This window comes from Phragmites australis, chromosome 10 (assembly GCF_958298935.1).
Source record: "Phragmites australis chromosome 10, lpPhrAust1.1, whole genome shotgun sequence".
Taxonomy (NCBI): domain Eukaryota; kingdom Viridiplantae; phylum Streptophyta; class Magnoliopsida; order Poales; family Poaceae; genus Phragmites; species Phragmites australis.
The window spans coordinates 33,794,265-33,815,861 of NC_084930.1; the positions used below are offsets into that span (position 1 = coordinate 33,794,265).

At 48.2% G+C, this 21,597-nt stretch overlaps 3 protein-coding genes, 1 long non-coding RNA gene and 1 pseudogene across 4 annotated transcripts; 3 read left to right on the forward strand and 2 right to left on the reverse strand.

Annotated features, from left to right (window-relative positions):
* Positions 1–2,588: 2,588 nt before the first annotated feature.
* On the forward strand, positions 2,589–4,630 carry LOC133930285 (rubisco accumulation factor 1, chloroplastic-like; annotated as a pseudogene).
* A 3,333-nt stretch (positions 4,631–7,963) lies between these two features.
* LOC133931357 (protein EXORDIUM-like 3) lies at positions 7,964–9,646 on the reverse strand. Its single transcript, XM_062378224.1, has one exon. The coding sequence runs from the start codon at positions 9,591–9,593 to the stop codon at positions 8,571–8,573; it is 1,023 nt and encodes a 340-aa protein (XP_062234208.1). The 5' UTR covers positions 9,594–9,646; the 3' UTR covers positions 7,964–8,570.
* Positions 9,647–14,246: 4,600 nt separating this feature from the next.
* LOC133930921 (uncharacterized) lies at positions 14,247–15,802 on the forward strand. Its single transcript, XR_009911818.1, has 2 exons — positions 14,247–14,670; positions 15,043–15,802. It is a non-coding gene; the product is annotated as an uncharacterized LOC133930921 (long non-coding RNA).
* Positions 15,803–16,997: 1,195 nt separating this feature from the next.
* On the forward strand, positions 16,998–17,914 carry LOC133930918 (uncharacterized). Its single transcript, XM_062377694.1, has one exon. It carries the CDS (start codon positions 17,448–17,450, stop codon positions 17,724–17,726), a length of 279 nt encoding a protein of 92 aa, XP_062233678.1. The 5' UTR covers positions 16,998–17,447; the 3' UTR covers positions 17,727–17,914.
* A 218-nt stretch (positions 17,915–18,132) lies between these two features.
* On the reverse strand, positions 18,133–18,621 carry LOC133930920 (uncharacterized). The gene has a single exon (XM_062377695.1). The coding sequence runs from the start codon at positions 18,496–18,498 to the stop codon at positions 18,250–18,252; it is 249 nt and encodes an 82-aa protein (XP_062233679.1). The 5' UTR covers positions 18,499–18,621; the 3' UTR covers positions 18,133–18,249.
* Between the last annotated feature and the right edge of the window lie 2,976 nt (positions 18,622–21,597).

The following is a 21,597-nucleotide window of genomic DNA, read 5'->3' on the forward strand; positions in this document are numbered from 1 at the left end:
CGTACTAGTATTCAGTTCAATTGTGAACTCGCTTGCCAATGCCATTTAGCAATGTGTTGATCCTAGCTAGTCCTCCAGCCTCAAGTGAGAATTTATCTCTTTTTTGAGCTGAGGATTAATCTCTTGTCGCAGAGTGCAGGTAAAGCACTTTTATCATGGAGTCGACTATGTCCAGAATCTGTTTCAGCATGCCTTTCACCGTGCTTCAGGTTCTAAAGCACTGAACCATTAGGCAGAAGCAATTGAGAGGAATGTCAGTTGCACCACTTACAGTAGAAGAACCAATGTTCCAGCATTTCCTGGATTATGGAGCTCTTCTTGTTGCTTTCCTGATGTTTCCTATTCCCATGGTGTTACTACCTCTCTTTGGACTGTGCCTTACTGTCTCCCCTATCTAGGTGATAGCCAATTTTTGGTGTACTAACCTGCTCGGTGTAAGAGATGTTGAAATTGAGTCGAGTATGAATGGAACAGTGGGGCTTGGTGCCCATTCATGTGAAGTTAGGTAAGTAAATATATGGTGAAGTCTTGATTCACACAAGTGAAAAGTTTGTGGAGTATTTTTTTCGTTCGAGGAGTTGGTGGAGTATTGATGAGGATTGAATTCCAGGCATTTCTATATATGCAACATTTTACTACAAATAAGTTGGATGATGAGGCCCATGTATGAATCGGTTGGCTTAAACACCCGGTCGTAAGAGAATTGCACGCTGAATCTTGTATGCCAAATACTTCACTCGCCTTCCTCAACATTTATTTATCATTTCAGAAAAAAAAAACTTGCGCCTCATGGTTCGGAGGCTGGCATGGATGAGCACTCAAAATCTTGGTGCCCTGGAGGCAGATGGATTTCATGGTAATCAAAGCGGCACAAAGTCATGGTGGCATGGTGCCTTCTCTTTACGGAGGCGTACTTTTAACCCCTAAAGAATCTGATGATAAAAGCATTTCATATTCTCATATTCTATACTACTAGTACTCCATGGCTCCCATATGTTGATGTCTTAGCTCTCATACCGTTAATACTAGAATTTTAACAAACCAAAACACGCAAGGGAAGCTTAAAAGAACAACAAACTTCACTTGGAAACCGATCATTACTTCCTTTGCATACAGCTGAATGAAACGGCCTAGAACCCTTTCAAGAAAATATGTATTTGATATCATCCTTCTGAAAAGCTTCTATAACTCTTCTTGCCTGTATCCTTTGGTTTTTTTAGTTGTTGCATACAAAAATAACTCATGTTCTAGCACGGTTGGTTACGTTAGAGCTGGACCTGTTGAGGATTCAATTCTCGTTATAGGTCACATGTAAGGTTAACTCCAACGGAATCGGCAAATGATCGGTAAAATATTGTGCTCGGTACTTTTGCCGATTATGGTTTTCGTATTTCTCTCCAACAGCTACTTAAACCTGCTTTTTCGCTGCTACAGTAAAGCAGGATGAAAATGGGGATCGGCAAATTTGCGGCCAAGAACAGGATCCCGTAACACTGTAACTAGAGTATGCGTGTGGGTCCGATGAAAGGAGGAGAGTAATGGAAGGTAGGAAATAAGTTAGCTATTGAAGATAGAAAAAATAGAAGATACTGTAGTAATGTTAAGGGATGTTGTAATAGTATTATAGAAGATAGATTTTTAAAATATCTATTGAAGATGACCTAATGATTCTCCCCATGGAAACGACTACGTCTAGAATTTGTTACACGATAGCTTTCACCGTGCTTAACTTTGGAAGCACCAAGCCACTGGGAAAAAACACCAACGAGAATCATGGGTCAGCGAGGTAATGTGGGAGATATGGCGGCTGGGTCCCATGAGTAATGAGTTATAGCTTTTTTCCTGATGTTTCTTATTCCCATGTGTTTTGTCTCTTTGGACTCTTATTATCTCCCATGTCTAAGTGATCACTACGTGACATACTCAGCATGTTCCACAAGGGTGGTGATATCTAAGAGTGGATTGAAATGAAGGAGCGGGGTTTGTTGCCTATTCATGTGAAGTTGGAGCGGTATATATATGTGGATGACGTTTCATTCACCCAAGTGAATTTTGGTGGAGTATTGATATCATGTGATTTCTCAGTAACACTATATGTACAATTTCTGACGTACAAAAATCGTAGGGTTCGAAGTAATTGGATGGTGGCTCATGCAGAAGTAAAAGGACTTAAACGCATGGTTGTACTAGAGTTACAGGCAAAAGTTTGTATGTGAAATATTTCACTTGATTTCCTTAACAACGTATCTGCAATTTCAGAACGAAAAAAAAACACGCCTAGCTCTTTTGCCGGAACTGCTTCTGCTTCTACTTCTGCTGCATGGGTAAGCAATGCGTCTCAACGAGGTATATGAGCACCCAAAAATTTGGTGCCATAAGGCGGACGCATTGCTTATGCATAGGGTAATCAAAGGGGCACAATGGGGAAAATTAAGTTTTTGTCATTCTCTTCGCTGACCACTCTTTAAATATCATCTATTCTATTGTATTTACATATTTGCTATTGGAGAGAGAAAAACTCTTACTCGTGTGCCATTTTGGCCTATTTTCGCTGCCACCTAGGCGATCCGACGTTCAAGGCATGAAAAATGACTTCTCTCTGCCCTGGTTGTGAGTGGGAGGCGCTAACGGAGTTGCGAGAGCCCAGCGGGTTCAGCCACCGCGCCATCACCGACCACTTCTCCGACCTCCCCGCTCAGCACGACACGCTCCTCTCCGTCCACCTCTGACGCCTCAGGCCCCAAGGCCTCCATGCTCTCCCTCTCCCACCCTCATCTGCACCCCAACGCGTCCTCCACTGTGTCGCACCATCGCACGCCTTGCGACCGGAAGCTCCTCTTCACCCCGCCCTCGATGACGTCACCAAGCTAGCTCTACCAGCCCTTCCACCTGTCACTATCGTCATTGCCAGCCAACTACTGCAAATCGACCTCAGCTAGCGGCTCGAGGTCCTCCGAGACCGCATGGGCCAGTGGCATGAGTACGCGCCCCTCATCTCCGCACTCACCTAGGACGGGTTCACGCCGTTGTCCATCGAAGAGGCCACGTGGATCTCTGGTGTTGAGCAGAACCGCCTCCTCATGGCGGCGCAGGTCCGCAACTCACTCCTCGATGAGAAGGCATTCCCGGTCGACCTCGTCCCCCTTCTTCGACCACTACAGCGTGCCAACATTGCCAAGCACGCCATCGGCAACCAGCTCGACCCCAAGGGCGTGCGGGAGCTGGCGTGCTCAATGAAAGACTTCCCGCACCGTCATGGGGACGACGGCTGGGAGGCCTTCACGGAGACGTCCCCCACTAACTGCCTTGCTTACGCGCGGTTTCGCCAATCGCGGGAGGACATCGATGTTGAGGACCAAATCGTGGACCTCAAGCGCACGCTGCAAGTGGTCGAGACTGAGGCGGCCATGGCGCGGGTGAAGCTCTTGATGGAGTAGGCCAAGAATAAGGCCGTCGGGGAGGCGGTGGAGGATGCTGAAGACGAACCCAGCGTGCGCCCCTGTGGTGACGGTGGTGTGGCTCTAATATGGTGAGGTCGCCGGGGCATCCACCGTGTTGTTGCTCAAGATGGTGCAGGAGATGGACGATGTCGCGGTCGTGGACGACGCACCAAGGCAGAGCAAGATGGACATGGACCTTGACATCATGAAGGTGGACAAGGGGTGGGTACGGTCGCCGACGTCCAATTCCATCCTCGCCGCCTCGCCGTCTTTGTCATCGTCGCGAGGGAGGAGGACACTACTACCTCCCGAGGCAAAGGCACCAACAGCGATGGCGGAACAAGGTCGAACGACTACGACGATGACGATACGGGAGGAGGAGGCAGGGGCAAGGGCAGTGGCAGCAAGGGGGGGGGGCAGGGGCAGTGGTGGAGGGGGGCAGTGGCACACGACTCAAACAGGGGGGGCCCTCGAACAGAACCAGCTAAATTAAAATAGAAGGAAAGGGGCAGCTTCGTCATTTCTCTTGTGTTGCCATGTTGGAGTGTCGAGTAGAGGGGAAAAGAGATAAAAGTGGCACATCAATAAAAGTTTTTCTCTCTTCAATAGCAAATATGTAAAGAAAATGAAGTAGATGGTATTTGAAGAGTGACGAACGAAGCGAGTGACAAAAACTTAATTTTCCCGGCACAAACGTGATAGTGTATTAGTGTCTTCTCTCGAAGGAAGCGTACTTTTAAGGCCTAAAGAATACGAAGAAAAAAATAATCTCATGTCTCGTGCAGTACTACCAGTACAGTAGGGTGACTTTGAGGCTAATAACTGGAAAAAAAAAAAAGGTGCCTTCACCTTTGCCAGTTTTGACTGCAACCTTACCTGTAGTCCAGTCTTGTGCTCTTCCAATTAAAATCGATCAAGGTCTCTCTTGATCTTGGTCTGACCTCCTAAGCCAGAAACAGAGCAGGCTGTTCCCGAGCCGGCCGATTAGATTGGTAGGGTTGAATGATCAAAAGAGAGTTCTTGGGAAAAGGTAAAGGGCGAGGAGAAAGACGATGACATGACGTCTTGGTCAGTTTGGTCAGGCCAGCAGGGAGCAGCAGCAGCGGTGCGCGGCAGAAGCCACCGCGGGTGCTTCGCGCTTTTCGCTTCAGCCTCCCGACGGCAACGGTGGCGGGTGGATGACTGCCTGACTGGATGGTGGTGACACCGTGACACCGTGCCGGATGGTATGGTGGTGCTGCAGTGCGCTCGTAGTGCTCGTTGCCCCGCGTCTCCATGATTGAGTTCCAGGAGGAGAAAACGGTGGTGGCAAGGAGTCGCACCGCTGCTGCCGTGTCTCCACCAGCCATCACCCCCATTTGTGCCCTTACTGTGCAGCCTGCAGCCTGCAGCCGGGCGGAACACGTCTTGATGCTGCGTTCCTGGTTAGAACAGCGTCTTCAGCAGTGTAGATAGTTTATGTGCATGTCATTTATAGACTATTAAAAATAACTTCTCAAATGGATTATCTATAAAATTATCTATCATATTTTTAACGCTCATAAATTATGGCCTGTTTTCTGTTATAGATTATCTTTTCAATAAAAACTAACTGTGTTATCTCTTCCCTCTCTTTTCTCCATGTAGAGTAAATGTTGACATGTATCAGTTTATAGTTAGCTAATGTTTCTGATCAATGATGCTCTTCAGTATCGGCGAGCGCAAATCTTACCACTACGCCATCCCCGCACGACTCTAACATCTCGAGGCCTGGACGGCGGACACCGTGCGCTTTAGGCCACCTGCCTGTCTAACAGAATTGCAAGAGTAGTTATAGTTTTCTTTTTCGAATACGTGGAAGATCCGCATATCATTACATTAAGAAGATGAAAGATTAAAATAGTTAAGTTGATCTAGTTTATAATAGAAATTGGGTTTAAAAACCTCCCAACAGTACAGTTTGAAAACCCGACAAACAACCACGACACGATAATACGACCTTAACTCGAAACAAACCTCTATACTAAAAGGTACAACCCGACAGACAGACAACTCCAACCCAACTCAACTCGCGCGCTAACTAGCCAGACAATCATGTCCCCCACAACTTAATCGGCGTAGCCCTACTTCCACACCGTATCTCCCTCCCTCAGCCAGCGGAGCCCTGCTCCCACGCTATACCTCTCTTACACATAGGCTGGCAGCATCTCGCTTCGAATGAGCGCGTATCGGACCAAGTTGCTATCGTGAAGCATCAATCCAGCAAGAAGAGACGTTGCGGACTGAGGACATAGGGGCAAGACATACAAAGAAACAGACAGATACCGAAGAGCGCGGTGGCCATTCGAGATGATGCCTTCAGGAAGGAAGCGACGATGACGTCGACGTCGCTCGATTGGAGAACCGGTCAGGGTTTTCACCCTGAGTAGCCACGAGGGAGGAGGAGTCGCTCCAATGACGCCTTAAAGAAGGAAATGACGCTCTAAGGACGCCAACATCACCGGCACCAGTAAGCAGTCAGACAAAGCTTTCGTCTGCGATTCCTCCCCCCTAAGTCTGCGCAGGGCGGCACTGACCAAGCAAGGCCACGCCCAACCCAACAAGGCAGCAGACGAGCCGCAACAACCTCACAACTCCCTGGAGCCGGAAATCCCGCAGCCCCAGCAAGCGCCCCCGCGAAAGAGGGGAGAAGCTGAGGGTTGCCTAGGCAAAGCGGGTGGGTAGGGGAGGGATGAGCGATGCAGCCATTGCCGCACGGGCGACACTGCATTGGCAGCGCAACAGGGCCAACGTTGGTGACACGCAGCTGTCGTTGAGGAGGCCGGCCTAAGCGCCGAATGCCACGAACCTCGCGACGGCGAGGTGAAGGGCGAGCACGTCCAGCAGGAGGCAACAATAGAAGCTACCGTCGATGTTGCCCTCACCATAGCGTCTCGGTTAGAGGGCAGTAGCACACGTGCGCATGGCGCCAACAGGTTAGATAGCCGACATCATCGAAAAGCAGCCCACCGCTAGGGCGAGATTGTCCGGGGGACAAAGCTACAGGCAGGATCACCAACACGGTGGCGCCCCAGAAACACCCCACCCTGACCATAAAGCCCCCACTCGTCGACCCAAGGCTGGCTAGGCAGGATCGACAACGCTCGAACCGAAGCTCAAAGGGCATATCCACCCCCACTGAGGGTAGATCCGACCCTAGGAAGCCAGGATGCGACCGATCGAAGAGAAGGACATCACGAGTAGCTGCGGTGGAAGGCTGTCTGTTGGGGAAGGAGAGAAAAAAAAAAGAAGGGAAAAAGAAACGTAGCCGCGACAGGCTAGCTTCAAACCCGTCGTTGGCCGCCGTCATCAGCGTGGCAGCCAAATCTGGCCTTATTGTCGGGCACTGGTGGAGTAAAGAATCGCCCCGAGTCGTCAGATAAGGACAATACGGGGTCTCTGAAACATAATAAGAGTAGTTATAGTTGATTCAGGCTAAAAAGAATGTCGTGTCCCACTAGTGTTCACTTGTGAACTCGCTTGTTCGTGCCGTTTAGCGATCTGTCGACGATCCTGGTCCTCCAGCCCGGGACCAACACGCTGAAAGAGCGCAATAATGCAGCATTTTTCATAGTCCATAGGCCTCGCCCCCGTGGTGCACCACACTACACTAAACTACACCACACACGGACGGGGCAAAGCATGGAAACTGAAAAGAAAATGCAGAGGCCATGCAAAGGAGCAGGAGTAGCATTCGCCCTCTCCCGATCGCATTCGCCTCGCAAGCTGCTCTCCTGACTGCAGAAGGATGCAGCTTGACAGCTTGTAGCACACTCGCCGAACAAACGGGTGGTAGGATGGGGATTGATGAGTCACTCCGGTACACCAAACTATGCAAGTGCATCGAGTGCCATCTGCTACTACGATGAGCCGCGACACTATACTAGTGCTACTCATGATGTCCTTATCTACGACATGACCACACAGAATCAATGTTGCTTTCGCCAGCCATCTCGATCCCCAGGCAGGAAAGCACGCGGTACCGAGCGCACAATGAATCATCACGGATGGCACAGTGGAAGTAGCGGTAAATCTAGACTGATTCAGGTACACAGACTACTCTCATCTTACCGTATCACGGTTTCCAAAGCTGACATGTTATGAAACAATACATTGTATAGTCAATTTCGTGCATTAGATATCACTTTCTTCTTCTTTTTTTCTTATAATTCTAAGTCAAGTCAGCAAACAGCCGTCTATATATAATCAAGTGCTTAATTTCAGAGCAGTTTGTCATTGACAGGTGAGACTTACGGCTCAATCAGTGGTGAGCAGTGCATCAGAACCGAACAGCGGCCTAGTGACACGGGCACGGGCAGACATGAGTTTGGTTGGACTGGAGGCACGCCCTTACTGCTTCGGACACTAATCCTCTATAGTACTATAGAGACATCAAAAATCACTGACAAATAGGGCAAGATGGAGGAGTAGGCCCGTATATCAGTGACTTCCAATTGCAGAGGATCCCGGTGCATCCTGCTTCACACACAACAGTCTTGACAGTACTCCCTACTGGGAGTATTTTTTAAGGCCAATAATGCATTGCCCACCCCTACAAACACAGTGATTCTGTGAAGCAAGGACGCACAACGATGGACGCATATCTGACTCAAAGCCTAGTGCACTACCCAACAAATCACTCTCCCAATGAATCATTGCTCTGTACTACTGTTGCATTGCACACCAAACTGCTCGATCACGAGCGACGTGATCTCGTCTCCGTGATTAGTGGCCATTGCATGTACTGGCACAGGCTTTTCTCTGCGGTGTTATAGATTATTGTTTGGACTAGTGTACTGCAATGCACTAAACATTCGAGAGCATAAAGCACAAAAGACCTTTTCGTACACATTGGCATGCTCCTGAACGTCTTGCCCCTGGCCACGAGAAAAATCAATCGAAATTCAAATAAACCAAGGCCAAAAGAACCGCAAGATAATCTCAAAATCCAAAGTCTCCTCAAACATGCTTCATCCAACACCCCCTGCTCTGCTCGCCACCTTCCTTCACCCGATTAACGCTATACAAAAAAGGTTCATGGATTTCGAAAGAAATCCAATCCATGGAGGAACACTACTAGATGATGGATAGCTATAGGGCAGCGCGGCGCTGCTACTGATCGAGCGCGTTGGGGCCGGAGCAGTAGCTGACGACGGGGTTCCACACCCACTGCACCAGGAACTTGCGCCCGCCGGCGCCGTTCACGTTGTACGACGCGCCGGACCGCCCGTCCGTCAGCAGCTGCCCCGTGTACGCCCCGCCGCCGCCGGTGCCGTAGATCCCCTCGCACAGGTCCGCGATCTCCGTCGGGAACGACGGATCGGTCCCCGCGTACCACGCGTTGGCGAGCGGGTTGGACGCCATCTCGGCCAGCTCGTGGGCGATGACGCTCACCATGCCGTCCACGCCCACGTCGCCGTTGGGCGGCGACTCGGGCCTCCGCCCAGGAACGTAGGACGGGATGGCGAACGGGTACGCGCACACCTCCGGGCACCGCCGCGCGGAGTTGCCGACCCACGCGTAGGGGAGCGTGTACCCCACCACGGACGGGAAGGTGAAGTAGTGGAAGCCGCACACGGTGCCGCAGAAGTTCTCCACCAGCACCTCCGGGGAGGTGAGCACTAGGTACACGCCGCCGGAGTCCACGGGGAGCGGCCGCGTGCGCGCGGTCACCGCGTCCCGGACCACGGACTGGATGTCCATCCGCGACAGCCGCGCGCCGTGGGACATGCGCGCGTCTGACTTCTCCTGCCCCAGCGTCACCACCGCCGACACGTTCGCCGAGGTCTGGTCGGTGTACAGCCGCACCGTGCGCCACCACGCGGCCACGGACGGAGACGGGATGGCCTTCTCCTCCTCGGACGACGGCGAGAGGGAGCGGAGGAAGGCGCGGATGGTGCGCTTCTGCGCGACGGGCCACGGGCCGTACCAGATGGGGTGCACGGTGATGACGGCGGCGAGGACGGGGCCCATGTGGTACTCCAGCTTCACGAACTCCGACGAGCCCTCGAACTTCTTGGACGCGCCGACCCCCGCGACGTCCTCGCCCGTGCCGTTGCGCGGCGGCCACGGGCGCCACGCGACGGCGAGCGGCGCGACGAGGAGAGCCACAAAGAGGACACCGAGGTGCTGCATTGCGGCGAGATTTAGGGAGCGCAAGGTGGTGGTGGTTTATGGCGGGTTTCTTGTCTCGGGATGCTTTATAGAGGGAAAGAGGGACTGGAGCTGAGCTTAGCGCTTGTTTCAGTCATGATTGTGAAAAAAGTTTATAGGTCGTAAATTAAAAAAAACTAGACGGTACAATTTAGCTTTTAAATTATAAAAATCTAGTAATCTATTTTTTATCTGTTTCTATGAATTATATAATTCAGTTTTTATAATTTAATCTATTTATTTTAACTTATAGATTATAACCATAATTTGTAATTTACAAGTTAAAATAAATAGTTTTTAAGGGCGAGAGCAAGAGCTAAAGTGGAGAGGAGACACTCAAACAGATATTGGTTTGTTCTCTTTGGACTTGGGCTCCTTTTTTCTGTTCTTGGTACTGCTTGTTTCCTGTGGAACTAAATGGAATGTGGGTTGTTTCTGTTAACTTTAGCCCATGCCCTTGAGTCAAATTTTTTTTGCAGATTTTTCACTTGTCGATGGTGCATATCATAGAATTTTATGTTTCAACTTGCCTGTATAATGAGACTGTTTGAACATGGGCAGCATGGATTGATTCCAACAGCGAGCACAGTGCGGTCTCTGCTCCCATATGTGCGAAACAACCACTGCGCTTTCTGGTGACACCACAGTCTACTCCCACCACGGAAGGAGCGAGTACAAGTGCCCTGTCGAGTTTTTTTCTTAGCCTCGATGCCGAGTGCAAGCTACAGTATCTGGCCGCATCTACAAACAAACCTCACATTTTACAAGTACACCCACACATATATTAAAGTACATGCTAAACCTATAACATATATAAACACTTAGTGAAGAGACTCACAAAGCTTTAAGCTCCGCATCAAACAGTACATCCTGCCACCCCTCCCCCGAGCTCTGACTGGTGGGTCCTCCCCACTTCCCTCCTCACCTCCTCTCGAGTCTCCCCCACGGGTTTTGATCTCAACCCCATGCCCTTTCTCTCCTGCTCGCTCCGCGCTACCCTGCTACCCTCGCACAACCGTGTCGTCCTTCCTCGTCATCACCTGGTGACCCTAACCCCAAGCGTACCCACCCCAACGCCGTTGTCGCCGCTGTTGGAATTGGAACGAACACAGCAAACCCAATCAGCCCCACCACGACCCGACCAATCCCCGCAAAACCCTAGCCCCATCCCCTCCTTCGCTGCCTCTACAATCTTACCCGCGAGCGCCGTCGCCGCCTCGATGCAGATAGGGGGAACTCGCGAGCGAGCGAGCGCGACGGTTTTGGGACAAAGATCAGATTTTGTAACAGAGGGATGGCGGGGGGAGGGAGCAGGTTGGCCAGCGTGACAGAGCAGTTGAAGATCGGCAGCGGCAACGTCTTCACGGCACTCGAGACGCTCAAGAAGAAGAAGAAGATGGCCTTGCCTACAGATAAGGGAGGCAAGGCGGCGAGGAAGCAGGAGGCACCGAAGCCCGAGGTGTTCTGGGCGCTCGCGCCACTCACCGCCAAGTCCTGGGGGGGGACTACCACGACGCCGGCTCCGCTAAGGACCACGCCACCCCTGCCCTCGCCCTAGAAGAGGTCCATCTTGCTTGCACCCCTTTGTACTGTATGTTTGTGTATTGTGTTATATGAATAGCCGAATCACGTTTTGTCATGACAAGGCGTCGCCTTTTGGTCTATGTATGTGGTTTTGCATGCTTTTTGATTATTAAGCATGAGAGTGATGGTGCGCCAAGTGGCATCGGAAACATTAGCTGAGGAATTTCGCTGTAGGCGCCAATTTTAAGATGCTCGGGTGGTGTCATGGACAAACTTTGTGTATTGCTTGATAGGTATTTATCCTGAATTTGTTAATTCAAACCAATTAGGTCTTGCAATATTATTTATGTGGCTCTTAATTAAGTTGTCATACTAGACTTACTCCTTTCGATGTAGCCGCCTATTAAGCCAGTGCTATATCTAGTGGTTTAATTATACGGCTGTAACCAGCGTCTCACAAGCCATCTATAGAGGCAATGTTAATGGATGAAATCCCAATCCCACTGGCGGCGCACAGGGATGGGTAGTTTTAATTCGGATCTACACTGTTGCGATTTTGTTTGGCACACATGATCTTGACGTGGATTCAATCAGAAGTGAATGATGGTTCTAGATGTAGTTCCCTAGTGCGTGATGTAGGGCGAACAAGCAGTACATCAAGCATTGAATGTGGTGATCTCATACGGGTATTTAGTTCATCAAACATAGGAAGTGGAGATCTGCAGCGGCCATTCAGTTTGTCAAGAACCGGAAGTGCAGATCTCTAGTAGCCATTCAATTCATCAAGCATATGAAGTGGAGACCTGCAGCGGCTATTCAGTTTATCTAGCACATAAGGTGAAGAGCACAAAGAAGACTCCAATAGTACCATGTAGGAAAAAACCATGGAGCACATCAAAGGACAAGTCACTTCTAGAGGAGAAACTAACCCATGGAAACAGAGGTACGCATGCTTGGATTGATTCACTTGATATTGAAGAATTGACTGAAAAATATCATTGCACTTTTTTATTAACTCACCATCCTTCCCTCTTTCTAAATCCACATGTTGCTTGCAATTATTTATGATCTATTTGTCTTTCTCAAGCCTTAAACATGCAGTCTTTTCTACTAATTTTTTTTAGAATTGGAGTCTTGATTCTTCTGTACATCAATGCTAACGTTGGGTGAAATTAACTATAAGCTCTAATGATCAAAGTGCCAAGGTATATCTGAACTTCTTTTCCATTTGCTTCCATGCCCCTAAATTGTTCACTGAAATGACAAAGCAGCCTTGACTCACTCTATTGCACAAATAACATGTTTTGCCTTCAACTGATATGCTCATGGCTTCCTATGTTAATCAATCATTACATTTATATTTATTCAGTGATTACGCTTATTGGTTCCTTAATATGCAGTTCTTGTATCACTAAGAAAAAAAAGATAATTTATTCCAACATGCCTACTTAAACCATGTAACCTGCTATATAAAGATTAATGGTGCAATTGTTGACTCTCTGTTACCTCCTTTTGTCACTTTTCAAGCTTCAGTCAAATCGAGCATAAAGTTTTTTTTTATTGTAATTGATGTTTTCTTATCTTACTAGGTTTATCTGTACTATCCTATGCAAGTGAACTCCACCTTTCCATTTTATCTTAAATTCACAATGCCCATCCCCTACTGTAACGAGAACATTTTGTCAAACTATTGAAGCACCGTTATCTAATTTGAATCACTTTTACATTTTATTCATCATCATTGACATTGTCTCAACCATTTCCTATGATTTTCTTGCATTGCAAAACAACATTAAGAGATTATACTTAATTTCATAAATTAGTTTCACTGAGATACTACTTTAATGTGTTGTTTCACTGAGACACTACTTTAACGTGCAGGGAAATGACCTGCTCTTTGAGCTTGAAGCTACAACTTGTCCTAAATATTCTAGGAAATTTTTATGTACGAACAGGATTATGACATGCTCTATCATTTCAATTTCCCGGTTAGGAATGAGTTAGCATCAGAGGATCTCGGTGTTGTTCATCTTTTAAGTTATAAGGTTGTATTTAGTTACATGTCTTAGTTGTGATTTGTATTCTAATATTTGAAGAGTAAAATTTAATATGACAGTAATTTTCATAAATATTCAAATCATATAGATCTAGCATTGGATCTTAAATCCTAATATCTTGAGTGCTATATCAATTATCACCGATTATATCTATCTAAACTCACATTATGAGGAGAATGAATGTACCAATAAAAATGATTTTATTTATTGCAACCCAAAATTACTAAGCATAGAAACACATGCATCACCATATTTTCGTAAGTTGGCTTGCTTAATGCCAGAAATAAATTTATATTGTAGATAAGATTTTGGAACTGTTGTAATGCACGGTACGCTAGTACATTTTAAACCTGCACCGTTAGGGTTCTCACCCGTGGGTACGTGGGCCACCCTTGTTGATATTTCAATTGTGGGGCCCAGTGAAGCGCGCTGGTCCAGATCGCAACGCTAGCGTCCACAGCAGACGGCGGAGATCAGCTGCTAGGCCGATGCGGTTGTCTCTTTGCGCGGGACGAAAAGGCTGCATGACTGACTCCTGGACCCCCGAACTTACGGTCCCACCTGTCAATGGCAGTAATAGTGAAGCAAGTGTTGTTCTCAAGTGGACAAAGAAGGGTGGGGCCGGGATGTCCGGCAAAAGCGGGGAAAAGAGTTCAAAGCGGGAGGGAAAATCGTGGCGGGGCGAATGCAGTGCATTGATTGAAGAGACGCCGGTTCTTGCTGTGTTGCAGAGGAAATTCGTGGTCACGCATGCGGCCATGCCTCTCCGTGTTTACATTTTGAGCTGCAAGTGCGAGTCTGTATGGGCACAGTGTGCTTCAGAGCTGAGACCACAGTAACTCCAGGAGTAGAGACGTACTCCTACTAGAATACCACTACCATGCAGTATGCCCCTACTTGTTCGGGTAACTTTCTATCTTCAGTAACTGGCACCACTTGTGTCCATGCCTTCCCGCTGAATCGGTTTGTAATTTTGGTAAGAGCTGTGAAAGACTTGAATGAACTCGGCCTCTATTTCCATTCCTAGCTCCATTAGCTTTTTCTAGTTATATGTTAAAAAAAGTGTTAAATATTTACATAAAAATTATATTTTGTAATATAGATAAAGACTATAACTACTTAAATATAATTAATTATCTTATTAGCACTAATATCCTTCGGACGTCAAGCACGAAGCAATAGATGCTCGCTGGCTTGCCGCTCCAATCGTTCGTTTCCGCCGTCGCCCAGCCTCCCTTGCGAGCATGCATCAACCCCTCGTCACCGGCGGTTCCCCTCCCACGGCCGCGGTCGCTGATGAAGCTCGTGGATCCGGCGACCTCGCATCACTGGGTCTCGCGACGCCGGCGGCCTAGGGCGTATGCTCACTTGACGTCACCGTCCAGATGTGTAGACCAGCAGGGTGCGGGGGTGCGTGAAGCCCATGGATGTGGGTGGCGGTCTAAGCACAGACCAAGAAAGTTTGCCATGGATTTGAGGTAAATTTCGTCTTTTTTCCCTGAAGGTACATCATTTCCCTGTATTTGTATGCAATTTATTGTACATCTGCTTTTGGAATTGAAAAGCACGACTCTTTTGAGGTCCTTGCAAGTGACGATAGACTAGCTGAATCTGACTAACATTCGCACACGTAGTTGAATTAAAGTACATGCATGCTAATCTAATTTAGGGATGCAATAACTCTGATGAATACAAGAACTTCTCATTCAAGATTACAAGAACTCTGATGAAAACACAGTAAATTACAAGCTACATGCATGGACACGAACACATAAAACCTAAGATTGTTGACAAACTAATGAGTTCTAAGGTTGCTGATCACCGAATTTTGTCTATATATGTTCCACCAGATCTGCCTTTAGGCCACCCACAGTGTGTGAAAAAGTCGGTGCTTCACCGGGAGAGGGAAAGACGAGGCACCGATGCCGGCCACTGCAGCACTCGATGCTACAAGAATTTTCCGGCACCGAAGCAAGTAGAACCACCGATGCCTGGGAAAAAAATTGGGCTGGTCCACTCCGTGCTTAGGCTCGGGTGTCGGGTCCCCCTCGGCCGCGCGCCCGTCGGACTCCGGGCTTCACCTCGACGACGATTTGGGGCTTGATTTGTCCGATTTGCGAAGGATTTGTTGGAATTGGGGCTGAATTGGATCGATTTGGTCTTGGATTGAGTGAGTTTGGTTCTAGATTATTGATCATGAATAATATTGTTGATTTTTAAGACCTGAAAATTCATGAATCGGACCCTGGTGTCCTGTTTTTGACCGGGTAGATCTTCTTCTTTATATATGTCGTCATGGCACAATTCATTGAAGTCTTCCTCGTCCTCAACTATCGTACTATGCAGAATCATACATGATATGTTCAAGTTCTTGCCTTTTGCCATAGTCGTGCTCGTTCAACTATAATAGTCCAACGTTTTTGCAGAACCTAAAAGCACATTCGACATCTTTTCTTGCTGCCTCTTCATGCCGAGCAAACAATTCATTCTTCTGGCTTAGAGGTGCAGGGTTTGTTTTGACAAATGTTGTTCACTTGGGAGAAATTCTATCAGCTAAGTAGTGCCTCCATATTATATTTTGACCTATTAACAGTAAATGTAACTTCTAGAGTTCTTTCTTGTAGCACCTGTGTGGACAATGGTGACCGGTTCAAAGCACATTGAGATCATTGTTTGAACCAACGACATTAAAAAAAATATATGCCAAATCCAAAGGTCATAGCATGCAACCGCTTCGAGCATGATAGTGAATACAACATAGTCGCCATTTGTAAATTGCCCCTTCCATACAACCGGGTAATTTTCCCATTGCCAGTGCATAGTCACCACAGTGTGCGGGCTTGACCTTGTGCGTTCTCCTGCAGGCTTATTTAAATTAAATTCTGCTGCTATATTCTAGTAATATTCCCCACTCTTATCATTGCCACTGATTGAATCTACTGAATTCTTTAGCTAAACACTTACTAGCGGTAGGTTCTCCTTCGAAGTGTAATTGACTCTCAAGCCCCTCCTCCCTTCATCAGGTTGTTGTCACTTGAATCTTCAATTTCAAGTCTACAGAGTGCTTGTAGAGTTGCTGGTTCGGATCCATGTGAAGGGATACCAGCAAGCAGCTCCAGTCTACAAAGTGTGCTTCTTGTTGAAATCATGATGGGAGCAGCATATACTTCAGCTTGCAGAGCTTGGCAGCCTGCATCCCTAAGCCGCTTCCTGATCCTGCCTCCTGCAATGGGGTCAGTCGAGTCAACTCTTCTGAGCATCTGCTGCTACGTCTACAGAACCACTGCCGCTTTCAACGTGTTTGACGACGCAAGTCTGCAAGCCCTGACCTGTGGCAGGCTAGCACAGGCCGATAGATGGGTACGAACAGCGATTTTAATTTTGTTTTGCAATTTTTTTCACCGATAAAAAATCGAAATTTCGGTTGTCCTCTGTTACATGGTTCTCACATGTAAGTGAAAAAAAAATCATAAAATTTCACTAAAATTTCGACGAAATTTTAATGTTGGGTACGAAGTTGGGCCCTTCGCTACTTAATTAGGCTCGGACCAAACAAAGAGCATAAACTGGGCCGAGAAAGATGTACTTGCCGACACATATGAGGACTATTTGCTCCCGGCCCATTATTTACGTCTGCACGTGACAAAAAAGTGCCGCACGTGTACGACTAGGACCGCTTGATGTGCTGCACGCTACGAACCCGCGTGCCAGCAGAGACTGGCAGGCTCCTTTCCCGCGTGGTCAAGCCAGTTCACTTCAGACTCGGGACGTATCGCCGGCGCCCGATTATTGGCCGTGTCGTGTGGGCTCGCCTGATTTTGTGGAGCCCGCCGGCCTCATCGGAGCCGCCGGCCGTGGACCGCAACCGCCGCGCCAATGCGGGGCGGCAAAAGACGGCATGCGCGCGAACCGCGAGCGAGGCGGTTGTAACTTCCACGCGACCGCGTATGCCACTAGGGCGAGGAGAGCGGCTCGCGTTCGGCCTTGCCGGCTTCCACCGCCGCCGCGAATCTTCTCGACCCATCGGGCCAAGAAACCCAAACCCAATCCGCCATGTCTTCTCTTGGCTTCGCGCGGTATTTAATCCCCAGCTCCCACCCTTCGGCTACCAACCTGAGCGAGCAAGCTACGCAAAATAGTCGCCCGAATTGAGATCCCTTGCAGCAGATTGAGCAGCAAGGCAAGAAAGGCTATCGCCTTTGCGCGCAGCAATTCGCGGCACCAAGAAGTTCCTCGGCTCGTCGTCGTCGTCGTCATGGACAAGGTGCTGGCGTTCTCGATCATGAGCGCGTCGCCGGCCGACATCGCCGCCGGCGCCGGCCTCGGCCGGCGCTGGACCCGGCTGTCGTGGCGGAGGAGCGCGGACGACCAGGGGGAGCCCACGCAGGCGAGGCGGCAGAGGGACAAGGAGGAGGGCTCGCGCACCCGCTCCCACGACAACAAAGAGCGCGCGCGGGCAGAGAAGATGGCCTTCCCGCGGTTCGCGCCGGAGTTCGACGGGATCGACTGCTTCGAGACCATCGTGTCGCATTAGCACGCAAGAAGATGACAGGGTTAACCGTGTGATGATCCTTTCCGCCATCACGCACTTTGCGGCGATGATGGTTGATCGATCGGTGTGTGTTTGTTCGATCATTTGGTTGTTGCTAATTGAGACCACGGGTTGTACGTACTTGCATTAAGAGAAATGATTCTATACTCTACATTCTTTTTCAAAGCAAATGGATTGTGTCCAATTCGTAAGCACAGTTCATCCCTTCCGGAACAGCAATATCATAATTAACTGGTTTATGACAAGTTTGTTTATGACTAAACTAGTAGTTAACTGGTTTGCTTCGTGTTCAAATGGATAATCCGATCATGTGATGACGTGACCTCGAGCCAGAAGAGAGCAATTTCTTTTGTTTCTTTTGAGAACAAGAGCAAATTTGACGATAGAATTAATAAGTCAAACGAACGTATGATCATCCATTCACTTGCGTGCTGTATGCAGCTCTGTACAAATTACAACTCTCTTCACCGAGCAATAAAAGAATAAAAGGGGGAATTAACACTGCTCAGAAGGAAACTATGGACTCGAAGCAGTTGATCCCGTCGAACTCCGGCGCGAACCGCGCCGTTGTCTTCACCTTCCTCTCCGTCACCGGCCGTGAGCTCTGGCGCTCGGCCTTCTCCTGCTTCGGCGCCCTCTCCACCTCCTGCTGCTTGCCGCCGGAGCTCCTCCACGAGAGCCTGGTGGAGTACCCGCCGGCCGCGATGTCGGCAGGGGACGAGCTCAGGATGGAGAAAGCCAGGATCTTGTCCATGATCGCAGCAGCAACAGCTGAGTCAGTCAGCTGGGAGAGAGGGTTCGGCGTTCTTTGCTTCTTGGACTGTCGATCGATGCCTGGTGTTCTTTCGGTTCCGTTTGGTGTGCGCTTCTTGCTCCGCCGGTGCTTGGCTTATAAAGGGGGCGTGTGCGCGTCGGCGAACGGGAGAAGGGAGCTGGAAGGTGGAGCCGTGGCGCGCGCGGCAGGGAATTCGTGGACGCGGTCCGAGCCCAACTCGCGCACGGCAAGCCAGCCACCAGCCTCTGGACTGAACTGAACTGAAGCGGCTCTGACTCGGCACGACAGCGCCCTTAAGCGCTGACCCGATGCCTCTCTCTCTCTCCGAGTCGGTCAAGCAGCTCGTGCCGACTAAAAAAATTAAGCAGCGAGACGTGGCAATTGCCGGTGGCGATGACTAGAAGATGGACGGACACTTGGCGAGGTTCCTGTGTAGGACATGCGCCGCGGGCCCGTTGGTTGGCGTCGTGGTGGGACAGGCCACCGGCCGGTGCTGAAACAATCGGCAGACAGCCCCGGCCCGCCCCGCCTCGTCCGCCACCGCACCGAGTGGGACGGGCGGCCGATTGATTCATCATGACGTGCCGGGTGCGGGGCCATGGTTCGGCGGGCAGGCAGAAGGCGTGGCGCCAGACGGCAGATGCGAGACTGATCTGTCCTCGATGAATCTCTTTTGCCCAGCCTAGTCCTGCAATCACGGACCTGCTGCAAGTTAACAAGGGAGCAGTTGACGAGTCTGTTGGGCGGATAATGCCACAATACCGGTCTGCCGACCAGGTCGATAACCTGAACTCGGCGCTCCTCTCTGATTTCAGCTCAGAGGGAGAAGGTGCGGGAGTTGCTCTCAACGAAAAGTCGGGGGTAGCGGACAAGACTGGGCTGGTCGGGTGAACATTCCGAGCTGCCGTCGAACAGTCAGATGAGCCGGCGTACGCGCGGTCAAACGATCGACACATGCGGCCTTTGCCTCTCCATTGGCACCCAGCTCCACAATCTAATTTTCCCCTTTGTCTCTGTTGACTTGGACGGCCGGGGTAGCGTTCTAGCGTCTCTGCTGCTGTTGGTGGAGGATGACACACCCTTCACCTCCTGGATTGTGGTCATGTTTATCTCCTCGTCGGTGTCCGCTTGGATATGGCCTTGCCCCCTATATTATTGCTTTGCCTTTCTTGCGTCTCCCTGGGATGAGAATGCGAACGTGCCTGCCTTTGTTGAGCACTAGAGGCCATCCCCCCCATGTTGCCGTGTCTTGTGTGCAATAAGACACAGACCACCAGTTGCCGTGTCTCGTGTGCAATTTTTTCCAGCAGACATTAGCCTGCATCGCTTTCTTGCAAGTGCTTCGCACCTGAATAGATGATGGGGCTTGATAATTCTTGCCGTCGTAAATCTTGGATAATGAGGAGCACACTTATGATCCTAAGAAAGGAACAATTAATACAAGACACATCTGAATTTTTTACATTGTAAAATCAATCATTTTTGTTGGTGCTCCAGGGAACTCTCGTGCTGTTGTTGTGGTATGCTAGCTTATCATAAGTAGAATTTTGAAATAAGTTTGTGACAATATAATCATACAGGTAAAAACACATACTTCTGTGTAGCAGGAGCCGAGGATCTTAGGGTCCGTTTGTTTGGTTTTCTTTTTCTGGTTTCTCTGAAAAGTTGTGTTTTTAGCTTTTTATAAAAGGTTACTTTTGGATTTTAGCTGTTGAATTTTACAGTAATTTTTTAACTTCTCAGCACACTACTTCTTAAAAAAGCTACTCTCAGCTTAGTTTCTCATCTTCTAGTTTATTTTCTCAAAAATATACTTCTGATTTATCCAGAAATCACTTTTCAACAAACAGAAACATATTTCTGATTTATCCAGAAAATACTTTTCAACAAACCCATTTATTTGGCTTTTGTCTTCTGTGCTTCTGACAGAAGTAGAAGACAGAACCAACATAAAACAAACAGATCCTTAGTAAATCTTGGTCGTTGAAAAAGCATGCTATAGTCCACATACGAGACTTTACTGGACATCTATTTACATGTAGGAGCATAATCAAGAGGTTGAAGAATAGAATAAACTTCTCGAGTGGCATCCTCAACCCGGCCAATGCTCGAGAAAAAGTTTGAAACATGAATATTGGAGCATGCTTGCTATCAAGCTCCTGTTCAGGTCAATCCTGTCTATCAGAACTCAAGTTTTGTTCAAAAGTTTTTTGAAACACCATAAGGCGGAGCCGCAGATATTGCTTTGTGCAATTCTTGAGGTCGATTGGAGTACCTGTCTTAATTAATTAAGAAGCTTGGTCTGAATATTATTTGCTTTTCAGATTATATAGGGCATGTTTTATTTATTATGTATTATTCTCAACTTCTTGTTTTTGTATATTTGTTGTTGTACCACCGAAATAAGAAAATATTATCAGCTGCGGCAATAGTATTTTTAACGTTGATGCGCTAAAACTGTTTTCCATTGCAATTTCTGGGAGCTGTGCAGAATTTGCCGGGCTTGGTCTTTAAAACTGCATGGTTTGCTTAATCTCTAAATTTGGTTACCTATTTCTGCACTCTGGAGTCTGGACATAGATAACCTGATGCTTATTTCAAATGCTGCTTTGAATAAAATAATCCTATATGCTTGTCTTAAATTCCCATTGTGATTAGTTCATATGCTAGCTGCTTTGAATAAGTAATCTTATATGCTTTGATTCTTATAGTCTGTCCGATGCTCATGGATGTTAACCAGGTGATAGCAGCGCCTTCGTTCAGAAGCTTGTGTGCCTTTTCTAAATATGTGATAAATTGATGCTTGTTCTATCATGTAATGCTTTGTTGGGTAGTGGATTGACACTACTGGAAGTGCAATACAATTATTCTGTCAGATGATAACAAAATCGACAATCACAGGTTGTACCAGGGTGAATTAGAGGTGGATTATCCCAACTCATTCCTGTTGATGTATTTTGCCTATTCTATTTTTCTTGCAAGCTCCACTCAATATGATTCAAATTATCTACTTATTTGTAGCTTCCAGAATCAGGAAGTGCCATCAGTCTATTCTGGCTGTATCGGTCTTATAAAGAG